This window comes from Fundulus heteroclitus, chromosome 21 (genome assembly GCF_011125445.2).
Source record: "Fundulus heteroclitus isolate FHET01 chromosome 21, MU-UCD_Fhet_4.1, whole genome shotgun sequence".
In the NCBI taxonomy this organism is placed as follows: domain Eukaryota; kingdom Metazoa; phylum Chordata; class Actinopteri; order Cyprinodontiformes; family Fundulidae; genus Fundulus; species Fundulus heteroclitus.
This window is the reverse complement of record NC_046381.1, coordinates 11,855,699-11,880,108: the sequence shown is the minus strand read 5'-3', so window position 1 is coordinate 11,880,108 and position 24,410 is coordinate 11,855,699. Positions and strand designations below refer to the sequence as shown.

The 24,410-nt window shown below is 40.9% G+C and overlaps 1 protein-coding gene across 27 annotated transcripts in view; it reads right to left on the bottom strand.

Annotated features, from left to right (window-relative positions):
* si:ch211-285f17.1 (sickle tail protein) overlaps positions 1 to 24,410 on the bottom strand; it is a 175,262-nt gene that overhangs the window by 33,445 nt on the left and 117,407 nt on the right. For 22 of the 27 annotated variants that reach the window (XM_036125273.1, XM_036125264.1, XM_036125272.1 and 19 more), the window contains exons 3-5: positions 9,259 to 9,499; positions 5,286 to 5,484; positions 3,555 to 3,648 (exon numbers count right to left, since the gene is read on the bottom strand). In XM_036125273.1, the coding sequence (XP_035981166.1) occupies positions 3,555 to 3,648; positions 5,286 to 5,484; positions 9,259 to 9,499 (534 nt within the window). Of the gene's footprint in view, positions 1 to 3,554; positions 3,649 to 5,285; positions 5,485 to 9,258; positions 9,502 to 18,948; positions 19,056 to 24,410 lie in introns of those variants that run through there. The other 5 variants (XM_036125268.1, XM_036125291.1, XM_036125277.1 and 2 more) reach the window with 3 other exon arrangements.

The window sequence follows — 24,410 nt, the reverse complement described above, 5'->3', positions numbered from 1 at the left end:
ACAAACTGCTTTGCAATCATCGATGTAAATGAATATTAGCCTTTCAATATATTTGCTTCTTTAATTTAATCCTCTAATTTTCCTTTCTTATTTCTAGGCAGCAGTGGTTATGGAGCATTATATTGCTAATACCCCTGCAACAAAACTAGACTGATGCCTGAGAACTGATCTTTAAGGGTTTCAATGGGCAAAAAAGTTAAATTAACAACACAAGTTGTAGTGGTTGTAGAAGTCATAGGGAACACAGCTCTAATAACTGGCTTTCTAGTTTTAACTAAAGCCATAAGCATATACTTTGTCAGTGGTCAATAAGTAAAACTCCATAGGCAGTTGAAGCGTTCCTACATTTTTCTCCATACTGTCTCTCGGCTTTCCTTTAAAACGTGTTTTTAGCGTGTACAACATTACAGCCACACCCTGATTTGTTTACACTGTTTCCTACCTGTCCCTTCAAAAAAATTTAAAAATCTCCCTCCAATAGTTTTCTTTTTTTTTCATTTCAAGGAATAAATTGATTCAATTAATGATAATGATAACGATTCTTAATTCTTAAATGTACATTTTTGCCAGTTTGGATCACATGTTGAGATGCTTTTCGGAATGAGATCGTCAGCTTGACGGGCCCTGACTGGTGACTGGTCGGTCAGAAACTCAAAAGTCCAATCTATTTTCCATTCAGTGAATAAACCATGCCTGAGCTTTATCAGGTCACAGTAGCAACAGCATTCTTGGCTGTGGATGCCGTTACTGAGGGAAGTAAACTCAAAGTGGGCTATTTTTCAGTAAGTTTAAAAATGAAGCCAGATGAATTAAAGAGATGTACAAAGCTGTTTAGACTAATTGTTTATGTCGAAAACATGTCTAGACATTTCAGTGCAAAAAAAGGCTGCAAAAGAGCAAAGGTTCAAGCAGATAACAGGAAGGCTGAATGGAGTACAGAAAAGTTGCTCTGTTTTATCTTTTTGGGCTTATATCCTGTTTTGTGAAACATTAACAAATGACAACCTTTTAAACATTTTTAGAGCTATAGTAAGGATCAAGGATCTCCATAACATACCCCCAGACACTGCTGGTTTTGTAATGCTAACTGTTAATCACATTGATTGTTAATAAAAGGGTCTTAAGATTGTTTACATGTCAACTTTCAAATAATTATGTTGTTGTTTTTTAAAACCCCTGTTTTACAGCAACTCCTCCCCTTATATATACTGTATTACATTGTCTAATATAGGTCATTTATGACCACTCAGGACAGGAAGGCAAGAAAAATAAACAGCTATAAGCAGCTTAACAAAAAATGGTGATGGAAAATTTTACACATTCAGAATATTTGGAATGTTGCATATCTAGTTATATATGTGCTTTTTTTAAATGAAAAAAAAAAGAAGAAGTTTTGACCTGACATGGTTACTTTAAGACTCTATGTCAACGTACATTGACTCCAGAGATTTTCGCTCGCAACCACTTCTTACCTGGCTGAAAATTAAAGACAGGCTTTAGGACTTAACTCTGATCTCAGAGCTTAGAGTAGTCACACACAAGCTGGAAAGTGCAACAGCATCTTTGCAAAGACTTGATCTATTCATAACCTTTATAGAATATAGATTTGCTTCTGTAATTCTATGAATGGCCCTAGGACATGAACTGATCGTCTTAATATGTGTCCCTAATTATTGATGTGACAATGGCATATCTAGTTGTTTTTTTTTCATAGTTTTTATATGGGTCTTCCATATATTTTTCACTTCAAATCTTCAAAGCAACTCTTAAAATGTGCCATATTAACTCTCTATTGCGGCTGGGCTTCAGTATTAAAGGTATATAGCCACGTTGTATACTTAAAAAAGACCAAAAACCGTTTGAACATGATAAAATAAGGTTATGTACGCCAAGCGTCCATCCTGATAGTGTTTTGATGGTAATTTTTGAGGCTAAATAGAACCCCACAACTGGTTCAATGAACAGATAAACAAATGTGGCGCCATCTACCGGCAGTATCGCAGAACTATCATAAAGTCGGTTTGCTTAATTTTTAAATTAATTGTAAATAATGCTGGACCAAGCTTGACCTTCTGCAATGCCTCGCAGTAAAGCGGCAGCTCGGCATGAACGAAGAGTAACGAATTAAATAACCCGATCTGACAGTAACCTTAAGAGCCTCATATCAGAACATTTACTCGCATCAATCAACTCTGTGGTCACATCTGAGCAATCGGCAGGTTTAGCATCTGCTTCAGTGAACAACAACGGTCATACATTCCAGTCTTTTCCCTATTGGAATAATCTTTTCTGCATTTTTTTCACTGGATCTTGGACCTTTCTGCATTGTTTCGCTGGGAGATGCTAATAGCCGTTAGCCACTTCCTTGTTTTATCCCCTGCTGCATGTGCAGTGGAATACTTCTGATGTTATTAAAAACAAACACAAAAGGCTTTGTTTACTAACAAATTGAGCAAAAACAAAACATAAAACACCAAAATAACAACTAATACGTCAGCAGGATGTGATAATCTTTCATAAAAACTTTGTATGCAAACAGAGTGAGCTTCCGACATATAAATAAAAAAAGTCAAATAACAAGGCTATGCATCTTTAAAACTTTCAACAAAACAAGTTATTGAGAAACAGCAGTATTGGTTTGAATTGTTGGATCAAACAGCAACAAAGTAATTCTGTGGTCACACTTAATCTCCACTACCCCACAGTGTCTTGTGCAATCTTCGTGTTTGTGTCAATTGCTGGTCGGTTAAACAATGACAGAGCTATTCAGGACAAGACCACACTTCTGCATTGTTAACTTTATGCTAGAAACTACACAATGTTTGCAAGAAAGCTCAAGCTTTTTTAAACATCAAATTTCAGTTTTTCTTTCATTATTTATGCTATTAGTAAGCATTTTCTTCAAGGCTTTTTCCTGGAAGCCGATCGGACTTTTATTTATTTATTTGTTTACATTTAATTTCAATTTCACATTTTTAAATGCAACCCGATGCTTCAAACGGACCATTGGAACTGAATGTAGACCAGCAAAACCACACATAGCTTTGATAAAGGTAGTGGCAGTAAGTCTATGGTTAATGTTAAAGAGACTGGCAGTAAAACAACAGTAAATATGTTGAAGGCACAAAATAACAAAAATGTTAGATAGAGAGACAGATTCAAGAGGCCCATTCGAGGAAAAGGCTTTTTGGGCTTAGATTTTGCTACATCAGCAGGAAATAACCACAGTAGAATTTGAAACAGAGAAAGTGATTAAGGCTTATGTTGGGAAATGGAATGAGCAAGGGAAATAGTCCCTGGAATTGAGTCGGATTGTCCCCTAAAAAGTTGCACTAGAGCGTATAGGGCAGACCCGAATGCCTGCCTCTGAGAGAACAAAAAGAAACCCCCCTCTAGACAGATTAACAAGAGGCAAGGGGGGGGGGGGGTGACATTCCTTCCTTAAACTGCAAACAGGATGTGAGTATAAGAACTGGAGGTAGAGCTTGCTTTTCTTTATTGCACCAAATCTTTTCATGTCCCCCCAGCAGCTGGGACAACAGAGAAGTACTCACCCTGGCATCGCCGTTGGCAGGCCGAGGTCCATGGCTAAAAGCCTGAGCCGGATCCTTGTGGTACACCTTGAGGCAGGAGTGATCCGTGATGTTCCTGTAAGGGAAGGAGGTGTGGGCTGGTAAGAAAGCGGCCCAGATATCCCCGTCGGAGAGTGGCCGGTCTTGCCTCACCCTGGATCTCTTTAACATTTCAGCCAAGGGTACATACCCTGACGGAGGCTCTGACTGTCCTCTGCTATCTGACATTTTCCCTAACTCTTAGGAGTCTACAAAAACACACACTAAGAGTCTTCTGAGATGTGGCTGAGCTACATGAATGTCACGCGGATCTGTTGTTTCCTCTGTGCTGATCTCACTCTTGGTGTGGTACTGCACCTTGTACCAACCTTAATGCACCACGAGGACATTTTTTTACAACCTTGATAAAGAGTTAGTCACAAATTACACACATCAACAGAGCTGGATGTCTGCACAGTAAGAGGGAAAAGTTACGCGTGTCTTTCAGAGCATTTTTATTCAGCTTTTTATCTCTGCAGAGAGAATCTGCAGAATTTTAATATATTTTTCAAGTGAATACATAACTAGGAAGCACCAATTCACTAGAGTAAAACATTTCTACGCTAGAATTGCTATTGTTGTTCTTGTAAATGGAAAAGCCTAGTCGACACCCTGCTTTAGAAACGATTATTTTGGAAGCATAAACAGACAAAGCTCACATTGCTAAAAGTTTACAGAGTGAAACTCTTTCATAAGAGAGGACAAGAGCCAGGAAAGTCAGGAACATTTCTAAAAAGTCTTCCCGGTTTGTTTGACTGTATCAGAGACATTTTGCCACACAGCTCTGACTCAAAATAACTTTCCTTTTAACATTGAGGGGGAAAGGATGCAAGCTTTCCTGCCCAGAGACGGTTCCTGTTCAGAGGCAGCTATGAATAAAAGAGGGAGACACTAGACTGGATCGGCTGGAGGGTGGGACACACAGGAGTAAAAGATTTCTTTATGGTAATACTGGATGGATTTCCAAACTCATTTTTCTTGTGAGACACGGCTTTCATTGCACCAGTAACAATGTTACCTTAAACTAGGCAATATTGATCCCCTCTGATTTTTGTTTGTATCTCTGGAGATAGCTGACTCGCCAAACTTTTACTGCATTAGAAAGTCAGAGCTTGGTTATGTGCAGTTGTAGTTTAACACAGGTGGATGTGTAACTTTTCTAAGGGTGGCTGTCAGCCGATTCAAAACAGCTGTTCTACCTCACAAATGGTAAACTTAAAAACTTTCCAAGCAGATATCAAAAATAGGCTGATATAAATTTTTGGCTCCTGACAGATCTCACAGACACAGCAGATAACTAATTGCTAGAGAAACACATTTTTACTATTAGTCATTAATATTACAGCAGCGTTTAAAAAATAGCTAATTACTGAACTATTTAACAGGCTTTACTACAAAAATAATCTGATTAAAGGGTTTTCACAAGACCTAGAGCCACAAATTTTTAATGGGTTTAGTTTTTGAGTTTTAAACTACTACTTTACTAGCTTCCTGCAGGAACTAGCTGTGCTGCAGTGCTAACACTAGCTTGTATGTGAATAAACATCTTACTGAGGCTTACTGATGGCATATCACTAATTGCTTGATGACTTTCTATTATGATGTATACTTTCAGGTAACACGTTGTCCTAGTTTATTATGTCCTATATTTCACGTACAAACACAAATCTTTACCTGACATCAGCGAGTTCGTAGTACATGTTCCTCATGTCGTCTTTAACATAGACGGCAACACTGGGCGACTCTAACATCTTCATGTTGAGCTGCTGTGGGAAGGCACTGACAAACAGAGCTCTGATTGTGTCGATGCTGGTGATTTCATTGGGCATGCGGATCTGTTTGGTCTCATCCCCGTACTGCAGGTAGAGGACACCTAAGGACAGAAAAGCAATGGGATTAGCCTGAAATCAGATCCCCCAAAACAGATGTGCTTTCCAAGTATGAAGATGCATAAATTGATTTATAGGTAAGACAGGAAATCCACTACTTTTAATTTGGTTTGGCTTGTGAAAGTGATCTGTTTTTTAAACTACTAAAGCTACTAAAAATGTCTCCGGTCAGAAAGCAGTGTAATGTCTTTGCTGATATTAGCAATGGCATAATGACTGTAAACTGAGCCTGAAACACTAGGATACAATTGCTTTGTCTTCTTTTATCTTCTTGTAATGTGTAGTTCACAGCGTAATGCAGTACAAGCTAAGGTACACAAGGAAAGGAATATGGGGACAATGTTTGCACAAGATTAAATAAATCTAATATTCGTTTAACATATCTGTACTGCATGACTTCTGACAAATCTTACTAGAAGGTATGACACTATTATATGCAGAAAAAAACAAAAAAGGTTCCCATTAATCCATGGTGACCTTGGTGAAAGGTCCCTTTATACGCTAAATCTTCCCAAGATAGTGCCACAAAGGGGTACAAGAAATCAAAATGAATCCCTAAAAACTGTCCTGTAGTTTTCTAGTATGAGCAGAAATATATACCCAAATCTGTCACTCTGCTTCTAACAGCATTGGAAATAAGCTTGCCCTTTTAGTCATGAAGAAAAGAAGTAAATTGCTTGATAATAACATGGTAGTCAGGGCAGAAGAGAGGCCAGAAGCAAAGCTGTGTGCTCAGGGTGGAACGGTAAATGTTGTGTTTCAAAAAGACGACGAACTGAACCTCTGAACTCTGGGTGTGGCTTCTGTGCTGTGTTTTAGAAAACAGATGTCATTCCCGCAAAATTTATGAACACGCCCACACTGCACTTGTATAAACAGTGCCAGGGGAAGAAAACAAATTCTATTTCCAGTCTCTGATTCATGGTTTTGCAGTGAAATACACTGTGGAAACATTTCAACTTGATAAAATCTTCGAAAACTGAAAAGTAAGATTAGCAAAATATAGCAAATAGTCAGACATCCTGACATGCAAGGGCAGTTTCAAGGTATGTTTATATATATTTTTTCCAATGAAAAGAGATCCGTTTAAAGAAAGGGGGCATGATTTTACTTGGTAAACCCTATAAAAACCAAGCCTGTAAAAGCTACCAGATGTCAGTGAAATATTATACAAGATCCTACATGCTCCACGAGACAGAGAGAAGGCAAATCCAGGAAATAAAACTGCTGAATCTCAGCACTGTGCTCTGGTTCGTCTGGGTCTCTGCCCAGTTGCAACTTAACACAGTGGCGATTTGCAGCACAATTTAATCTTTTTCTTGTGAGCTAGGCTACAATCATTTTAAGTTCTTCATCCAGATGTTGGCTAGTTGCGAAGGAAAAAGTTAATCACACTATTATGACAATTTTTTTTCTGCATTTAAAGTCTTATGAGAAGGCTGGAAAGAGGAATTGAGTTACATTCCTGAGCGCCTGACCTCGCTGAGAGCTGGAAACAAATGGCTAGTGGGTTTTTCTAGCCAAATGGGCACAGATTGGAAACTTTTTGAGTTCAACTCACGTCTTCACTGAGGCACAAAAGTGCAACCTAAATTCAGCCACCATTTCAGCTGCTGCAAATCTTGGACCACAGCAAAACAAACATTCAAAACTATGGAATAACGAGTCCAACTGATGCTACACTGTTGAATAGATGCGGTACTCACTGAAGAGGTCTCGAGGACTTCCTGTTTTCTTGTGCAGGCTTACGATGCAAAGAGAAAGACCACGCTGCAACTCGCGCAGCAAGAGACGAGGGTACAAGCAATCCCCAAATGTCCGTTGGGACAAAGTGGAGCGTGTGCCTCCGTGTGTGCACGCGTGTTTGTCTGAGACACTGTGGGAGGGACAGAGTTGTAAAGTGGTGCCCCCCGCTTTTTCCCCACCCCTTCGTCACACCATAACCCCCCCCCCACTTTCTCAACGCTTTGTCCTGATGTAGTGAAGGAGCCTAAGGAAGTATATGTTATATGTGAGTTACTTTGTGCCTGTCGTGCACATATATACGGGTGTTGTAAAGCTCCGCTGTCTTTTTCTGCAATACATTCATTGCTCTGCAGGAGCCAGAAACTATGTCACCGACCAAAACAAATACCTGCAAACAGTGCGGTGTAAGCAAAATTATACATAGATTCATATTTATATTTTCACACATGAAAATCTTTTTGTGCAGAATCGCCTCCCACTGCAAATATACCAGTCACTCTTTTCTGATGACTTCCCCAATTTTGTCAATCTAGAGACTGAAGTATGACTATTTTTTGTAAAATAATTAATTTATTTTTGCCACACACCCTCAATAGATTTACAGTCATCTGGACCTTAACTGGGTCATTCTCACACGAGAATTTAACCACTTCATTGTAACTGTGGCTGTTTAAAGTTTTCCTGCTGGAAGGTAACATCAGCCCCAGTTTCAAGTCTTTTTGCAGCCCCCCCCCCCCCCACATGTTTTAGCTACAGCCACCCCGACAACAACTCTCACCAGCTTCCATGTTCATACTGAAGAAAAACAAAATGTTCATTTTTAGTCTCGTCTGATCAAATTAAACTACAATTGTGTGCTGTGTCCCCTACATGGCTGGTGGTAAACTGCAAATAGGATCTTCCTATTGTTCTTCCATCAATGGCATACTGAGGTAATGGTGGGCCTGCCACAGGGACTGAGCTCACAGCCATTAGGACCATTTGCTCATCAGACCTGTGCGCACACACGAGGCCCATCCTGATTCACCGAGTCTGCCTAACTTTCTAACCCCAGGCTAAGACTACCCTGCTTTGCTTTGCCCTGCTCAGTTTGACATGACAGGTCTTCAGGCTGTGCCCTGAAGAATAAGGAAGCACAAGCAGATTCTAGCTGTGCTGCAGTCAGGAAACTGGGAACCCTCATCATTATTTTGTTGCCGTTATGCCTCTAGAACATGAACGTGGAAAACATACTGTAGTTTTGCAAAGTAAACGGAAAGTTTAGCTGAAGTGTTGGCAGAAACAGACATGGAAACTCCAGAGGCATCGACCTCGATTTGTACTTAGCTTTGAAAGTTTGATCTGGCAAAAACACATTAGTGTTAGAATTTGTTTAGGTGTGGCGATGGTCTTCACGGCCTCAAGGAATACTGCATCAGAGAAAGACACAGCCGTGCAGGGACGGCTCGTGATCGTCGTTAGAAAGTACTTCCACAGGACAGTGTTCTCAGCTGTCCTCAATGATAACAACATGAGATCTAAAAGCACTTCTCCTGCAATGCGATCAGTCTTTTTCAGGGACTCTCTTGCTTACTTCAGAGATGCAATAACACACATTGCACATGTTTGCAACAATATCCCTCTGAACTAGTCTGGAAGCTGTGCTGCCACAATCCAGGCACATTATCCAATGCAGATACTATCAATAACGACAGAGAATACCAATTTTATGCTGCTTTATGTTGACCTGTCACATAAAATTCCAATGGAATACACTGAAGTCTGGGGTAGTAGCTTGACGAAGCGTAAAAAAGATTCAACAAGCATGAATACTACTGCAAGGAACGGATTATAGTGCTGCGTAAAATAAAATATGACAAAATATAACGATAAAGGAGACCCAGATGCACTTCTGTATCAAGCAAGAGTTGGACAAACAACATCACACTTTCATCCTTTTAGAATATTGTCTTTCAACTAGTCTTAATGACTATAGACCTTAATTATAAAAAAAAATTAAAAAAAATACTTGCTTGACAGGGTTGTAGCGTCTTTCCTACTGCCAACAGGGAGCATACCTAGTGAGCGGTCCTTCGTCTGGTTGGTCGATCGCACCACTGGCAGGCTGGCTCGAATACGGCTGCCGCGCATGAAGGCTGTGGGCGCGTCCGCCTCCGACATGGCGTCCAGCGACTCTAGTGAGGCCAAAGGTAGGTGGTCGACCTGATCGCCGACGCCGGGCTGTGGGCTGGGGCCGTGCTTTGGACTTCTGCTCTGGAGTGGGGGAAGGCAAAAGGAAACAACACGGGGAGGAGTGAGACCCTGGATTCCTATGAAGAAACCGCACATGCATTTAAACCTCACAATCCCGTAACGGCAGATTTAAAAGTTCAAATGTGTTGCTGTGCTGTCTTTCTTCTCGCAGCACCATGCTGTTCAACACTTGGACTCCGTCATGTGTTTTGAAAGTCGGTCACATTGCAGGCCGCCTTATGATGACCTCAAGCTTGATTCATGCACAGTGACAAAATAAATAAGCTCAAACAGAGCAGCCGTGCAAATGTGCGGGGGGACATTAATCCGGAAGACATTCCTTTAAAACGATTCAGAGGATCTGGGGCTGTATTTAAAATAAACTCTGATCTAATCTGAATAATGTGGCTTCCTCAAGCTCTTTTAGGACAAAATGGTGTGTGAAATGACAGCAGACATCATAGAGGTGCTATGTTCTGCTTTAAGATAAGACTTTTCCTATTTTTCTCACAGTTTTTCCACATTTTGTCACATTAAAATCATTACTTCAATGTCAAGTGGGATTTTTATAAATGACTGAGAGAAACTAGCATAACTGTGGAGTGGAGGGAAAATGATACACTGTTTTAGAAATCTTTTCTGCAAATATAAACTTTCAAAGTGTGGCTTTGTAATTCCCACATAGAGACCCCCTATGTCTAATTTCATCTCATCTCAAAGCTGCTGTTCTGTGGAGGCCCCAGAGGTTTGTTAGAGAACATTAGTGTACAAGCACCATTAGGAAAACCAAGGAACACAGCAGACAAGTCAGGTCAGGAAGATGTGCAAACATTGAAAGCAGAACTAGGTTATAAAACAATAACTCAAAGATTTTGAATAAACTTCTCACTGTTGGACCAATAATGCGAAAACGGAAACAGTATAGAAACAACTGCAAAACGACCAAGACATGACCGGCAGTTCAGGCAAGAAGAGATTTTAATCAGAGAAACAGAGCAGAGCCCAAAGGTAACTCTGGAGGAGCTGCAGAGATCCACTGGTGAGTGGGGACAGTCTGTAGACAAACAAGTATAATTTGTGCAAGCAACAAACTGTCTGAAAGAAAGTCGTTATTAGAGCCATTATTGGAAGAAAAGCCATAAAAGGTCCTGTTTGCTGTTTGCCAAAAGTCATGTAGGCCAGTGGTTCCCAACCCTGGTTCTCAGGGACCCCTGTCCTGCATGTTTTAGACGTATCTTTGTTCCAGTTCACCTCATTCCAATCATTGCATGACCTCTCTTCTGAATGCCATCTGCAGAAGCGCTGCAGAAGCCTTAGTCATCCATTTATTTAAGTCAGGTGTGTGCAGGCAAGGTAAACAGGGGTGCTTTGGTCAGATTAGAGCAAAGCTTTTGGCCTACATGCAAGGCCATATTTGGTGCAAAACTTACATTGTGCATCACCCTGAATACATGTAAGTGGCAGAATCATGCTCCAGCAGGGACAGATAGGAAGGACAGAGTTGATGGGAAGGTGGATGGAGATAAATACAGGGGGAGGAAACCTTTTAGAGGCTGCAACAGCCTTGAGCCTATGGCAGAAGTCCATCTTCAAGGATGACCCTATATTGTACAAATACGGGCAGAGCTTCAATGGATTGGTTTAGACCAAAGCATATTCATGAGTTAGAATGGTCAAGTCAAAGTCCAGACCTATATGTGCTTGAGGAATGCTATACAAAGTACTGCCTCTGGGAAGCTGAATACATATGCACAACACACCTTTTCAGATTTTTATCTGTAAAACCTTGTTAAAACCATGTTTCATCTCTCTTCCACTTCTCAATTATCCACCATTTTCAGTAGGTCAAGAAACCACAATAAAATCCATGAAAGTTTCAAGTGGTAACATGACACAATGTCCAGACCTGAATAATGTACTGTAGTAATGTACAATTTGGGTTATAACCTGCTTCATGTGCACCCTGCTGAACTTTCTCCGTCCTTCAACAATAGCAGAATTAAAAACTCAAATGTGTTATATATATTTTTTTGTTATTTACAGTTGATACTGTGAAAGCTTTCATTGGCAGGACTGGTTGAGCCCGACACCCAAAGCAAGCTGCAGACGCTGACACAGCAAAATGCTCAGTGACTCTAGAGCACAAGGGTTGGGAACACGGTCACACAACAGATGCTAGTATGGGTGAAAACACACACTCACACACACACTCACACACTGTGGCACACAAACCCAGCACGATGCAGATAGGATAAAAGGCCAACTAACTTTGTGTGCTGATTGGATTTTCATCAAATACCTCTGAAAGTCAAGCTCAGAGTGAAGAGAGGCAAGCATGGCCTGAAAAGACTGACGGGAGGAAAGAAGAGGGAGAAGAGGAGGAAAAACAAAACAGAACATGGCTCAAACATGCCAGTGGGAGCTTGAAAAGGAAAAAAATAAGTTCATCAAAGAAAACAACAGAGCCAAGCTAGTAAATCAATGTCTACACTTATCCATCTATACAAAATGAAAATGAAAATGATGCTCCGTGTAACATTAAAGTGTGCTCCTGTATTGTTATGGCGCCCTTTTCAAAGAATGAGGTCACATGGAGTTAACATGTAACCTGAAACCAGACAAGTGTTGGGAATTTAATCTGAGCCCTGAATGATTTATAAGCTTATTCAGAGATGTAGGGTCCAAACAGGCCTCCCACGCCGCTGCTCTGGCTTCTCATATGCTCCACTGGGATCGCTGAACTGTAGCGATGCTCTGCATCAACTTTAGGCACTAATTATGTCAGGAGGGTCTGGCTGTCGGCTCGTGTTATCTGAAACTCTGAAATGTCCTTGTAAATTTGCCACTTTGATCTCTGATGAGTTTTGCCCATTTCTTTTCTTGAAAATCTGTCTAAAGTCAGTAAACGTCAAAGTTTTTTTTGGGGTGAAATTTAAGATTTATAGCTTTGAATTTTTTATATTTTTCTAGTCAGGTTTATAGGTTAACAATATCAGATCATTTCCAAACCTTATTTTTCTGAACAGTATTCCTTCATTAATGGAAAGTGTGTCATTTTATCTGGCAAATGGAAATGATCACAAAAACAGAGATTATGATATATTTGGCTCATAAATATAACATATAAACCTTGTTGTAAAATGAATAGTTTTTTACATTTTTGAGATGGCAAAGGACTCTACTTCGCCCTCATAGGTTCACTTTGCCATGTAGCCTCCCTGGTTAATTTTCAAATTCCAATAAATACCAAATTAAAAAGTTTATGGATAAAATACCATGTTGATTAAACAGTTTCTGTGACACATCTGGTAAAATATCCTCAGTGGAAGAGAGAGGCCAATTAGTGGTAATGCTTTTTTTATTTTTTGGTTTTTAGATGTTTAAGTTATTTACATATTTATACTCTTGAGATATTTAGGTTTGCAATGAACAATTAAAAAACACTCAATTATTGTTTGTTTTTTTTGTCCTATTCTCAAAGAAAGTTGGAAACCGGTGCAAGGAGGAAGTTGTTCTGTCACATTTTCTTTGCTATAATGACCATTGATTCTAGGTTGGGTTAGAATTTAAAGTGCATTAACTCCCACCATTTTTGGTGGTCCTAGTTTTGCCTTGGTGTGGTGCACATCAGTGTTGGCCTTAAAATGATTCACACCATCAAAGCAGGTGCACCAGAGGTTGATCAGATAAAACGCGGAAATATTCCTAGACAGGGATATCGCAGTATTATCTACAGACAAGTAAGGTTAATTAAGACGCCTAACATTTGACATTTTCTATAATTATAAAATGTTCCAGACACATAGACAGGCTTACAGGCATATTCAATAAATGAGAATATTATTGAAAAGTTTATTTATTTTAGTCCATTCTCTAACAAGCGTTGAAACCAGCCCGCTCCACTGGCCATATGTAAAATGTTGCATGTAAATTTGATTCATGAACAAGACAAGAATTGATCTGGAGAGCAGGGCTCAATTTCTACAGCTGACCCGCGGGGGAAGTATGCATCTGCAACTATAAATGCTAAAATGAAAAAAAAAAAAAAAATGAAAGGGGATGATAAGACGCCAATGTGCACATGTGGTGTTTTCCTCCATTTCTTTCACATTGCAGTTCAATTTAACAGATTTGTTCGATGACAGTGAAAGTTTTTAAATGTTAAAATGTAACTAGATGGTCTTGTTTTTTTTCAACCAATACATATATTATCCAAAGCTTGTTTGAACCAAATGTCAGAAGTTACTTTACTACCCCACAACGGGGAAATTCGTCCGAGACAGTGGCAAACAAACAACAGCAAAAGAATGACAAAATAGATAAATATATAAAAAGTCAGAGTTAATCAGTAAAGAAAAAAACAAGCTAATCTAAGGTAAAGTTAGTTCTAAGGCAACAGAAAGGCCAAAATAAAACCAGAGTATACATTGCACAATTATTCACAATATGACATATTCAGGTAAAAAAAAATAAAAACTGAGAGGCTGATAAAACAATTTGATAAAAAAAAAAATGCCACTGTGGCTGTTTTCAATATTCTTACTCAGTGACAGATTTTTTGAAACGCAGTTTTTCATTTGTGAAGCCTTCAATCTACTTGGGCAATCAAAAAAATAAAGTGGATTTTATTTTTAATTAACACAAAAATATTGTCTAATTTCATTAAACTCAATATTGTCTAGTCTTGTGAGCTGGTTGACCCCCTCCTTCTTCTGCACGAAGGATGTCACCTAGTCTGCTTGTTCTCAACTTTTGGTAGGTGACGTCCTCTTCTAATGTCACCCTGGGTGGTCTTTGAAGGGGATACATAGAAATATCCTTGAATTATCCTAGAACTACGTATCCTGGTCCATATTAAAAACCAGCACTGGATGGATGTACATTCATTGAAAACAAAATAAAAAATGGCCACTGCCATATGTACATTCAACAACATACTGTATTGCATCTCGTAATATTATGTATACGGTATACACAATATACTACGAACAAATTATGTTTTCTGCCTATTCTCTGGTCAGGTCTAAAAAGACTGAGCACACATATAAAATGGGGAAAATTGCAAATGAGAACTTCAATCTCTCTGTGGAAGAGGGTCATTAAGTTAAATTACTCTAAAGGAGTTCACACTCCACAAATCTTTAAAAGGTTAAAAGGTTTAATTTTTGACTAACAGGCGCAAGAGCAGTTAAACCTCAAATAATAATATACCCTGCCGGTTTGGATTTAAAATAAGTTTTTTAACTTGACCAACAGGCTGCTTTTGCCTAGAAAGGATATAGATGTGAAAATATGGACTTTAGTAAAAAAGAAAAAGAACTTCTTGTATGTTTGTTTTCATTAGACGTAAAATAGTATTTAAAGTAATTCCACTGCAAATACAGAGTCTATAGGAAATATGCTGGTTTTAGACCAATCCAAAGAGTCTATGGTATTCTAGGGCACCATTATAATCCTGATTATTCGTGAACATTATGTCTTCATCAACTTATAATAGGTGCAGCTGGTTTCTAATAGTCATGGCTAAAGCATTGAGGACCTTTGCTGCTCTTTTTGGCTTCTCAAAACTCTGGTTAGGGCGACCAAGGGGTAAGATCCCAGTGGAGAAATGCAAAAAGCTGTTTCTTTAACATTAGAAGGGCATGCGAATAGTATTCGCATATGGCATTTTTTCGTCAGATGTAAGTAAAAACGCCGGAAAAAAAATATTTTTGAGAAATGTGTCCCATTTCCTATCAGAGAACATCTCCTTAATTGAACTAAAACCACTTTAAGTCTAAATCTGCAAGGGGCATGAATAATTGCGTGCTTAACAAGATAATCGGTTTGAAAGCAGCTTCAGCTGCGATGAAGACACTCCTATCCCAGCCGACCGCTTCGTGCGTCAAGGTCCAGATGTGAAAGCCGCGGGCCGACCAGTGGTTTTCTCTGCAAAAACCTGGTTCAGCCCATCTCGCACCTACAGTGAATTCCACACGACTGATTTCCAACACTTCAGTCAAAGCTGTGCAGCCTGTGAGTCCATGTTTTCCACCGCACTGCCTTGACAGCTATGATGAATGCGAAACTGAGACGCCGCGTTAGCTCATACACTTAAATATGGAAAAGTACAAAGTCATGAAACAAGGGCTCTGGGTGGCAACGTGTCTGCAAAATAGAACCTGAGGATGTCAAAGAAACCAGAAAACGGCGAGTTGCGCGGCGAGCTGCGGCCAGTGCCAGTAGGCTGCAACAAAGGACTCGTGTCAAATAGTCACTGTGATTAGAGAACGTTAGAGCAGGTCTAGAAATAACTCAGCGCCTAATCAGAAGTCACAGTTGTGGGGCTGCAGTTGCAGCAAACCTTTTCCGCGGGTCATCAAGCCTTTACTCCCAAATTTCCCTGAAAGCCATACACGCAGGAGCTTTGTTTGACACGGATGTCAAGACTAATGCAGTGTGGGCAAGCAGCGATCAGGCAAACAGCCACGCTTGTGTGGAAAAAAGAGATAGAAGGCTGGAAATAGTTCATTTGGGCTCTGTCTCTTTGTGTGTGTCTGCTCACGCGCTCGGCAGAGAGCGAAAAGAGGGATATAAAGAGCGACTGGGTGCATGCATGAGTGAGTCAGGCCATTGTTCCAGAAAATCTGACCTGAGCCCGGGACATCCTGCAAACATTTATGCAACAGTCTGCTGTCATCATGAAGAAAGCTTTAGGTCTTTGTGTTGGGCTAATGTTCAAACAAAGCAAGTCGACGCTGCCATTTTTTTAGGATTGAAACGTATCCATAAAAAACTTCTTTACCGCAACTTATCACCTGTCTCGAGGCTCTCTAAAAAGCGAAGAGGCAATGTTTTATGATTTCTTAAAGCAGTATGGATGAAGTCATGCCGGCGGCGTCTTGGCTCCTGACGGACAGGCTGCCACGCGGAGCAGAGCTGGAGCGATTAAAGTAAATTACGATTGTTAAGAATAATGGCGGATCCCACCAGGAGCCTGCTGTGTCACTCATGGAGATTTAAGTATAGACGTGGCCTCAAAGGTTGCTTTTATGCACGGCTCCTGTAGCCAGTCCACATGGAGCCAGCTGACTGGTGCCTACGTTCTTATATAATCTATATAGCTGGAATTATAATGACTTTTTAATAACGCAAACCACTTTCTACAGTAAGAAGCAGACAATTGTCTGACATTTTGCAGTTTTTCACCTGTTAGCTGCAAAGTTTCCATACAGAATGCAGCACTGCAGGTTTACAAATGTTGTCACGTTCAATAACAAACATAAATGCATTTTGTAAAGACTAGGTTAATAAATTGTAAAGTGGGATGAAAACGGCAGATGATTTTTAAAGTGTTGTACAAATCGTGTTTTGGGGTATGTCTCAGCATTGCACATCTAGAAACTGACATTCTTGACCTTCTCAATTTTTTTTGCAAATAAGTTCAAGCTAAATGACATTAAATGTGGCGCATCCATCTATCTTCCCTTCGATGCTGACCAGAAAAAAAAACATAACCGCTGCATGATGCTGCCACCATGTTTCACCATGGGGGACGGTGCGTTTAGGGTGATGAGCACATTATTCTGCAGCTTTTGGCACGAAGACCAAAAAATCAATTAATTTGCTCTTCTGACCAGAGCACTGGTACTTCTGTGGCCCCTACATGGCTTTTTGGAAACCACTAAAGGGACTTCTTTTAGATTTTTTCTTGCTCTCTTCCATAAAGGCCATATTTGTGAAGTTTGCCACTAGCTGTCCTGTCAACAGATTCTCCCACCAGAGCTTTGGATCTCTGTCACTCCTCCGGAGTAACCACAGACCTCCTGGCTGCTCCTAAGATTATTACGCTCCTTACCTGGCCTCCATATTTGAATCGATTCTCATGACTTGGTTGGTTTACAGTTGTTTGTGACTCCTTCCATGTTTGGATGATGAATTAAACAGCATTCCAAGAGACCTTCAAAGCTTGGGATATAATGTTCTCGGACAAACCCCTGAGGGTTTTCACAGAACTGGGGTGTTTATAGTGAGATGAAATTACACATTTAGGGATTTATTTAAGGGTATCTCAGTAAAAGAGGGTCAATATAATTGCATGCTGCAATTTTCAGGTTTGGGCTTGCAAGAGTCTTTAAAAGCAATTTACAACTTTCCTTCCACCTCAGGACTGCAGTGTTGGTTTGTGCTGGCCTTAGCACATAGAGTTCTTTAAAACGTTTGAGTTTGTGGTTGTGACGTGACAAAACAATAAAGCGTTTGAGGGGTGTAAATACTTTTGAAAGGCACTGATAAGCCACCCAACGATACCAAAGAAAGGTCACCAGTGGAAGTGTTTATCTGAATACAAAAGTATGCATTCACACAACATATCCCAAGTGCACAACCAGAGCAAACACCCAAAGCAACCAGACAAACAGGTTTTATTCACTCATTCTATATGGTGGAAAGAATGCCGGCAGAGAACAGAGATGGAGGCTGTTATGGCTTTAAAAATGCAAACACCGATGTTGGGAGCACGACTTTTCACTTAAGATGCTAATTTGGCTGCAGCTCTGGGGAGCGGACGTACAGCTTACGGTAATTACCGGGCAGTAAGCTCAACGGCAAACTCATAAACAGAAAGGCGGCGGCTTTAGAGACGCTGCAACTTTACTTTTTCCTCCTTCCACCACACCATTCCACTGAAAGAGCAAAGCCCGGGAAAATGTATGTGATAAGAGAAAAAAAGTTCAAGCCAAACTGCCCTCAGCTCCTTTGGATAAATGTGTTTACGTATACCGCAGAGACGGTGCTTAGCAGAGCGGGAGTTAATTGAAAATCCAACGCATGAGTCTACAGCAGCTCTACACAACTGGTCCGTTCACTGTCCGTGGGCTGACGATGAGCCTTTGTTTCCTATAGTCTAAAAGACATTATATCAAAATCCCCCAGTCATCCATTTCCATTCAGTGCAAACACCACCCGCTCCCCGCTCCCCCCTCTGATGCATTCCTCCTCTAATCCTTTCGTCACAATCCTCGCATGACCTTTCACAGATGGGCTTGTTTGTTAATTGGCGTGTTAATTCCGATGACTTTATAGTAACAACAATCAAAGCTTACAATGGAGAGGAAGCGCGGTGCCAGAAAACCAAGTAAACCCTTTGAGACTCCAGCGGAATTAAATATGCAAAAAAACAATAAAACACAACCGCTATGCATTACTTAAATATCAAGACTGGCAAGAGATCAGGCAAATTAAGGCCACAGCTACAACACAGGATATAACATTGAAAGATAACAGACAGGAGGCTTGCCAAACATGTTTCGGACACTTTGCAAGAAAAAAAGTTCTAAAGTTGACTTTTTTTTAAAGCATTAAATGCATTGCAGACCAGTTTTGCTATTTTATTGCTTGTGCTTATTAATAGTTATTTAAGATAAAATTCAAGTTTTCTAATAAATGAGGCACTGAAGATTTTAAGAGAGCTAAAAAAAAGTGCTATTTACCATTTTTGCCAAGTTTCAACAGTCCAGCAGTGAGTTCCATGTGAGACCAGAGACTCCCCTCTCTGAGAGAGAAACAGAGTCTCTTCCTCCCGTGTTATTGTCGCAGCACTTGTTCTGTACAACTGGCCCCTGTCCTGCTCCCTTTCCTCTCTACTTCACTCCACAGCGGATGCAGACACCCACCCCACACCCACCCGCCACCTCTACAACCATCTACCACATCCCTAACAATCCAGCAGCACAACACAGGCCAGCACACAGCCCACAGTAGGAAGACAGCAGGGGAAAAGCCATTGTTTTTATATTCGCCTTTTACACTCCCATCATGATTGTCCAGCGCAAGGACTTGTTTAAATATGTAGTTCGTTTCAGAATATTCTAGCAGCTTCAGAGTTGGAAATCTGGACACCTGCAACAATCATAAATGTCATAAAGAAGAGATGCTGAAATAGATACTTGTATTTAATAAAAGACCAATAGGTTTAGTCTCCGTTTCAAAGAAACTCATTGGTTCTGTGGTTACGGCTACACCAACAGACAGATGACCTTTGTGCCTTTAAACAGTCTACTCTCAGGAGTAATAGGAATGACTGCTAAAGTCACAACATACTCAGAATATGCTGTTTGTACATGTAACATTGCTAAAGTGGATATTGATACATTTTATGGCAATTCCTGTATACACGTTTTAAGAATGCAAATTAACTAGGAATAAGACAAGCAGCAAAGTTGCTTTGTTTTGTCTTTATAAGCTTTCAACCTCTGTCTACTGAATCTGATTATGTTGGCAGCCTTTTGGGAATCTTCATTAGGATAAGGGTCCAAAATTATGGATTAACCAGAGGTTGCTGTTTGCAGCTAAGGCTAATTGTGCTAACGTTACGATGCTAAAGCAAAAAAGATTAACTTGGTTATCATTCTTTGTTTAAAAATTACAGTAAAACCCAGATTTAGACAGACAGGTAATGGACCAACCGTGACAGAAAGGCTAGACACAACTTTAATTAACGTTGTTAATTAGAATTAGAATAACACAAGCGGTCAAAATTAGTTTTCTCCGTAGGGTATCTGGGCATTCCCTTAGAGATAAGGTGAAGCTTGGTTATCCGGAGGGGACTCATGGTAGAGCCACTGCTTCTTCATGTCGAGAGGAGCCAGTAGAGGTGGCTCGGGCATCTGGTTAGGATGCCTCCTGGACACCTCCCTGGTGATGTGTTCTGGGCACGTCCCACCGGGAGGAGACCCAGGGGAAGACCCAGGACATGATAGAGGGGCCATGTTTCTCGGCTGGCCCAGGAACGCCTTGGGGTTCCCCCGGTGGAGCTAGCCCAAGCGGCCGGGGAGAGGGAAGTCTGGGCCCAAATAAAATATATCAAAATCAGCTCAAATTAGAGTTGGCAGGTACCAGATATTGGCCCCAAAATTCTGATCGGTCCTGATTTCTTACTTGTTGTTGCAAGAATACCTCTTACAGCGTGGGAAAAAAAGTCTGAGGTCGGAAAGATAACACTAAATCAGCTGCCAAAGCAAACTTAGTGATTATGGACTCTGTGTGACTATGTCTGCTATCAAAATCCTGTTCTAGGGCTACAATGTGGAATCCCTGGCAAAAGCTGAGCCATGTCACTGATATCCCTGTCGGTAAACTGACCGTATTAACTCACTCATTTACCAAATAAATATTAGGCAGGCCCTTTTGGAAGATTAGCCTTTTTTAACGATGAAAGGGATCATCAATGTTCACTTCAGACATTCAAATACTTCTGCACTGATTTTGAATGATTGGTTATACGTCTAAACACTAAGTTTTTTCCTGAAATGCAGTATATTCCAATAAATCATTTCAAAAACTGTTTGTTTTTCTCTGAAAGCTGACTTAATCCGTGCACTAAAGCTGTTACAAAAGATAACAGGTCCTGGCTTGCAATGCGGTCCGGACTTACGCTAAAACTGAAAGATCCCTCTCACTGTCAGCGCATGCAGTGATTTGCACACACTCAGTCTCCTTCTCACCTGCTCTCTATCCCTCCTGCGAAACAAACACATGCAAACTATTTGCTCACGGCTGCGAAGGCTTGATGTGTCCGTACTTGCTCCTCGATGTCGACCGTGAGACTGAACGTTTAAGGACGGCCTGAACTGCGCAATACGTATGCGACTTGCTTCGAGCAGATAAATCTTCATGGTGTAACACAAAGTGGACACTTTTGTGATCTCTAGTCAGAGAGCCGGTCTTTGCTTGAGCTACGGCTGTGTTTTGACAAAGAGAGAAGGAGGGCTTTGTTCTCTTCTGCAAAAGGAAAATCCTTCATTTTGGACGATAGCCTGAGAATTGCCGAAAAGGAAGAATGAAAGGTCTTACACTTTCTTAGGTACAGCCATTTCATTGTGTGAGCAAACCATCCAACCAAACAGCAGCAGTTCAATGGAGTTCGCTATCTAGGTGTGGTGAAGGCGGGTTTAAGATAACAGAGAGCGCCAGCAGTAGCTGAAACGACAACTGGTTACAACTAAGGTATGAGGAGTAACACGTCCGACTGTAACGCACGTTGAACCTAGAAGCAAATGGGTCACAGCAGCAGAAATCACGCTGGGCGCCGGTCGAGAACAAAAAGCTGAGGCTCCAATGAATCTCGATTTCAGCTGCAACCTTCAGGTGGCAGGTTCAGAATCTGGTGTGAAGAACAGGAAGGCGTGGATCCTTCCTATGAACGCACCAGGCACACACTTGCTCAATCAGCCCTAGTTGAGGATGATTTAAATGCCAATGGGTAGCTATTATCCGGTATAATTTGCTGACCTGTCCACACCTTTATGATCACAGTGTACCCATCTTCTGATGGCTACTTCCAGCAGGGTAGTGCACCATGTCACAAAGCTCAAATCATCTGAAACTTGTTTCTTGGTCAAGACAACAAGTTCACCGCAGTCCTCAGATCTTAATCCAACAGAGCAGTGGTTCCCAACACTGGTCCTCAGGGACCCCTGTCATGTATTTTTTAGGGGTCTCCTTGTTGCCACACACCAGACTTAAATTAATGGGCGATTAAGAGGCTTCTGGCTGCAGAGGAGGTCAGTCAGTTTAATCAGGTGTGCTGGAACAGAGACATCTAAAACATGCAGGGCAGGGGTACTTAAGGACCAGGGTTGGGAACCACAGCAATAGAGCATATTTGGGAGGTGCGGGGAAATGGAAATTCACTTCATAGACGCTGAGCCAGCAAATCTGCTGCAACTGTGTGATATCATCATGCCAATTAAAATTTCAGAGGAATGTACCTTGCTGAATCTATGCCATGGAGAATTAAGGCAGCTCAGAACGCAAACAGAGAGTCGGACACAGTAGTGTCGGGGTGCACCTAAAAAGTGGAACGTGGGTGTATTTTGATAACTGGCATTAAAAAAAAACGTTTTTATTGCCTCCTATTTGACTTTATGGTAAACCTGTCATCTTCTAAGCCGCAACCTGTTGTTGGGAATGATACTAATTTGCAACTCCCTGAAGACCACAAAGCTCCTTTGTGGCACAGCTCTATTATACCTAGTCCTCCGGTGGGAAGTTTCTTGATGTGTTTGTGCTTACAGGAGCAGAAAATCAATAATTAGCAGAGGGTTTCATCATGAATCACATACAAACATCTAGCACTCCCCATTGTTGTCCTTTTCTCTTATTTTTTTTTCACCAATTTGTCCCAACACTCATTCCCAATCATCCTCTTTTGTTCCGGTCAATTAACAGTGGCAGCCATTAAAGCTTAAACTGTATGCCTTAATGTGTTAGCAGCCGTAACAGCAGTTTTTTTTTTAAAAACGGCAGTCTAAACAGAATACATGATCAATTAGTAGAAAATGTGAAAAACTTGCTTCAGTAAAGCACAAAACCACAGCTGAGGCAAAAGCGTTAAGAGAACTGTGCCACATTTGCCACATCGATCAAACCAATTATTTACTGCAAATTAGCTCTAAAAGCCGGGTGCATGCTTTACTGCTGCAAATTACGGCTGCTTCTCGCCATCCGTGTCATCTTGTTTAGCATTAGAAAAATCTGTAGGTTCACTGCATTGGCTGCAGAACGCCTTTCAAACGTCTTATGAGCGCAGCTTGTTTAACTTTAGCAGCCCTTTCGCTTTATCTTCACCAGGAGCGGTTGCCTTACTTGCCAGCGGGAAATAAAATACAGAGGATCAAAACGGGTCTGAGCCAGATGCTCAGAGCTGTGAAATCATCCTGGTGCTCCTCCGTCTCTGATTCTTCTTTTGAAGTGCGGCTCATTCCTTTGGCCCAAAGGAACAGCTCCAGATGTGGGCTAGAGACTTGCATAGCAAAGGTACAGATTGGAGGTAAAAAGGGAAAACTGAAACCAATACATTCAGGTACAATACCCTCAGCTGCTCTTGTCACCCCCGAAGAAGTTTGCTTAGGCCTTGAAATGAATTGTTAAGCAGACTTGGGGCCCTTAAAATTGCTGTGGTGCTCTTATGTGAACTTTGGAGATTTTTTTTTTTAACCTCTGGGTCATCATCCAGCCTTGTTTGTCACAGTTGCAGTTTTTGTAGAGGTTGTTCATTTTTGATCTAACTATAAATATGGGGAACTTGAAGGAGCAATAAGCAACAATTCATTATTTTAGATACGTAGAACTAAAAATAGTGATGCGAAGAACTAAATGCATCTTTTTAGATGGACTTGTGTTCTCCAGTGTCTTGTTTACAAAGCCAGGCGGTAAGCATGCATGTTCGTTCATGTGAACAGCTGTTACTCAGGGCTTAGCACCACCCTGCCCATAAAATGTCATCTCAGAGCAGTGTAGCGTATGAGTAAAAACATCAGAGAGCAAATCCAGCGGATCAAAACATTCTCTTGCTAACAGCATAACAAAGTTGTGAGTTACTTTCTTCTTCACTAGACATGTTGCACCGAAAGGTGATGCTGTCTTGTTGTGTTTTTAATTTGAGCAAACATGCACATACGAGGCGACAGGTGAGAAGGGAAGTGGGAAAGGGGGAGCGGGCCAGGTTGACGCAAGAGTGGAGGTAGAGAGAGGCGTGGCTTTTCACGCATCTTGTTTTAGTCTACAGACAGTGCTTAACAGCCCACCTAGTGGGGAGATTTTGCTTATTGCTCCTTTAAGGGTGGTAGCCCTGTGAAGATCTGTGTTTTGGGGGTTTTAGGGCATCTGAATAGTTCAACCAGATATTGAACTAAAAATGTTATTTTTTTTACCCCTCCTAGGCACTAGGGGAACCCACAGCCGATCTGGTAAGTAGGAGTGAAATCTCAAAATTGCAAGTTGCATTAAATGCAATCTAGTAAATGCAATAATGCATTTGGCCAACTGAGTGAACTCTCACTATGTTGCCCACACCTGATACCACACAACACAGCGTGAATGTTCAATTATGATGACTGAGAAGAAAGAGTCGACTGAGGAAGGTGTTTTAATGACAATCCACATTGCCAAA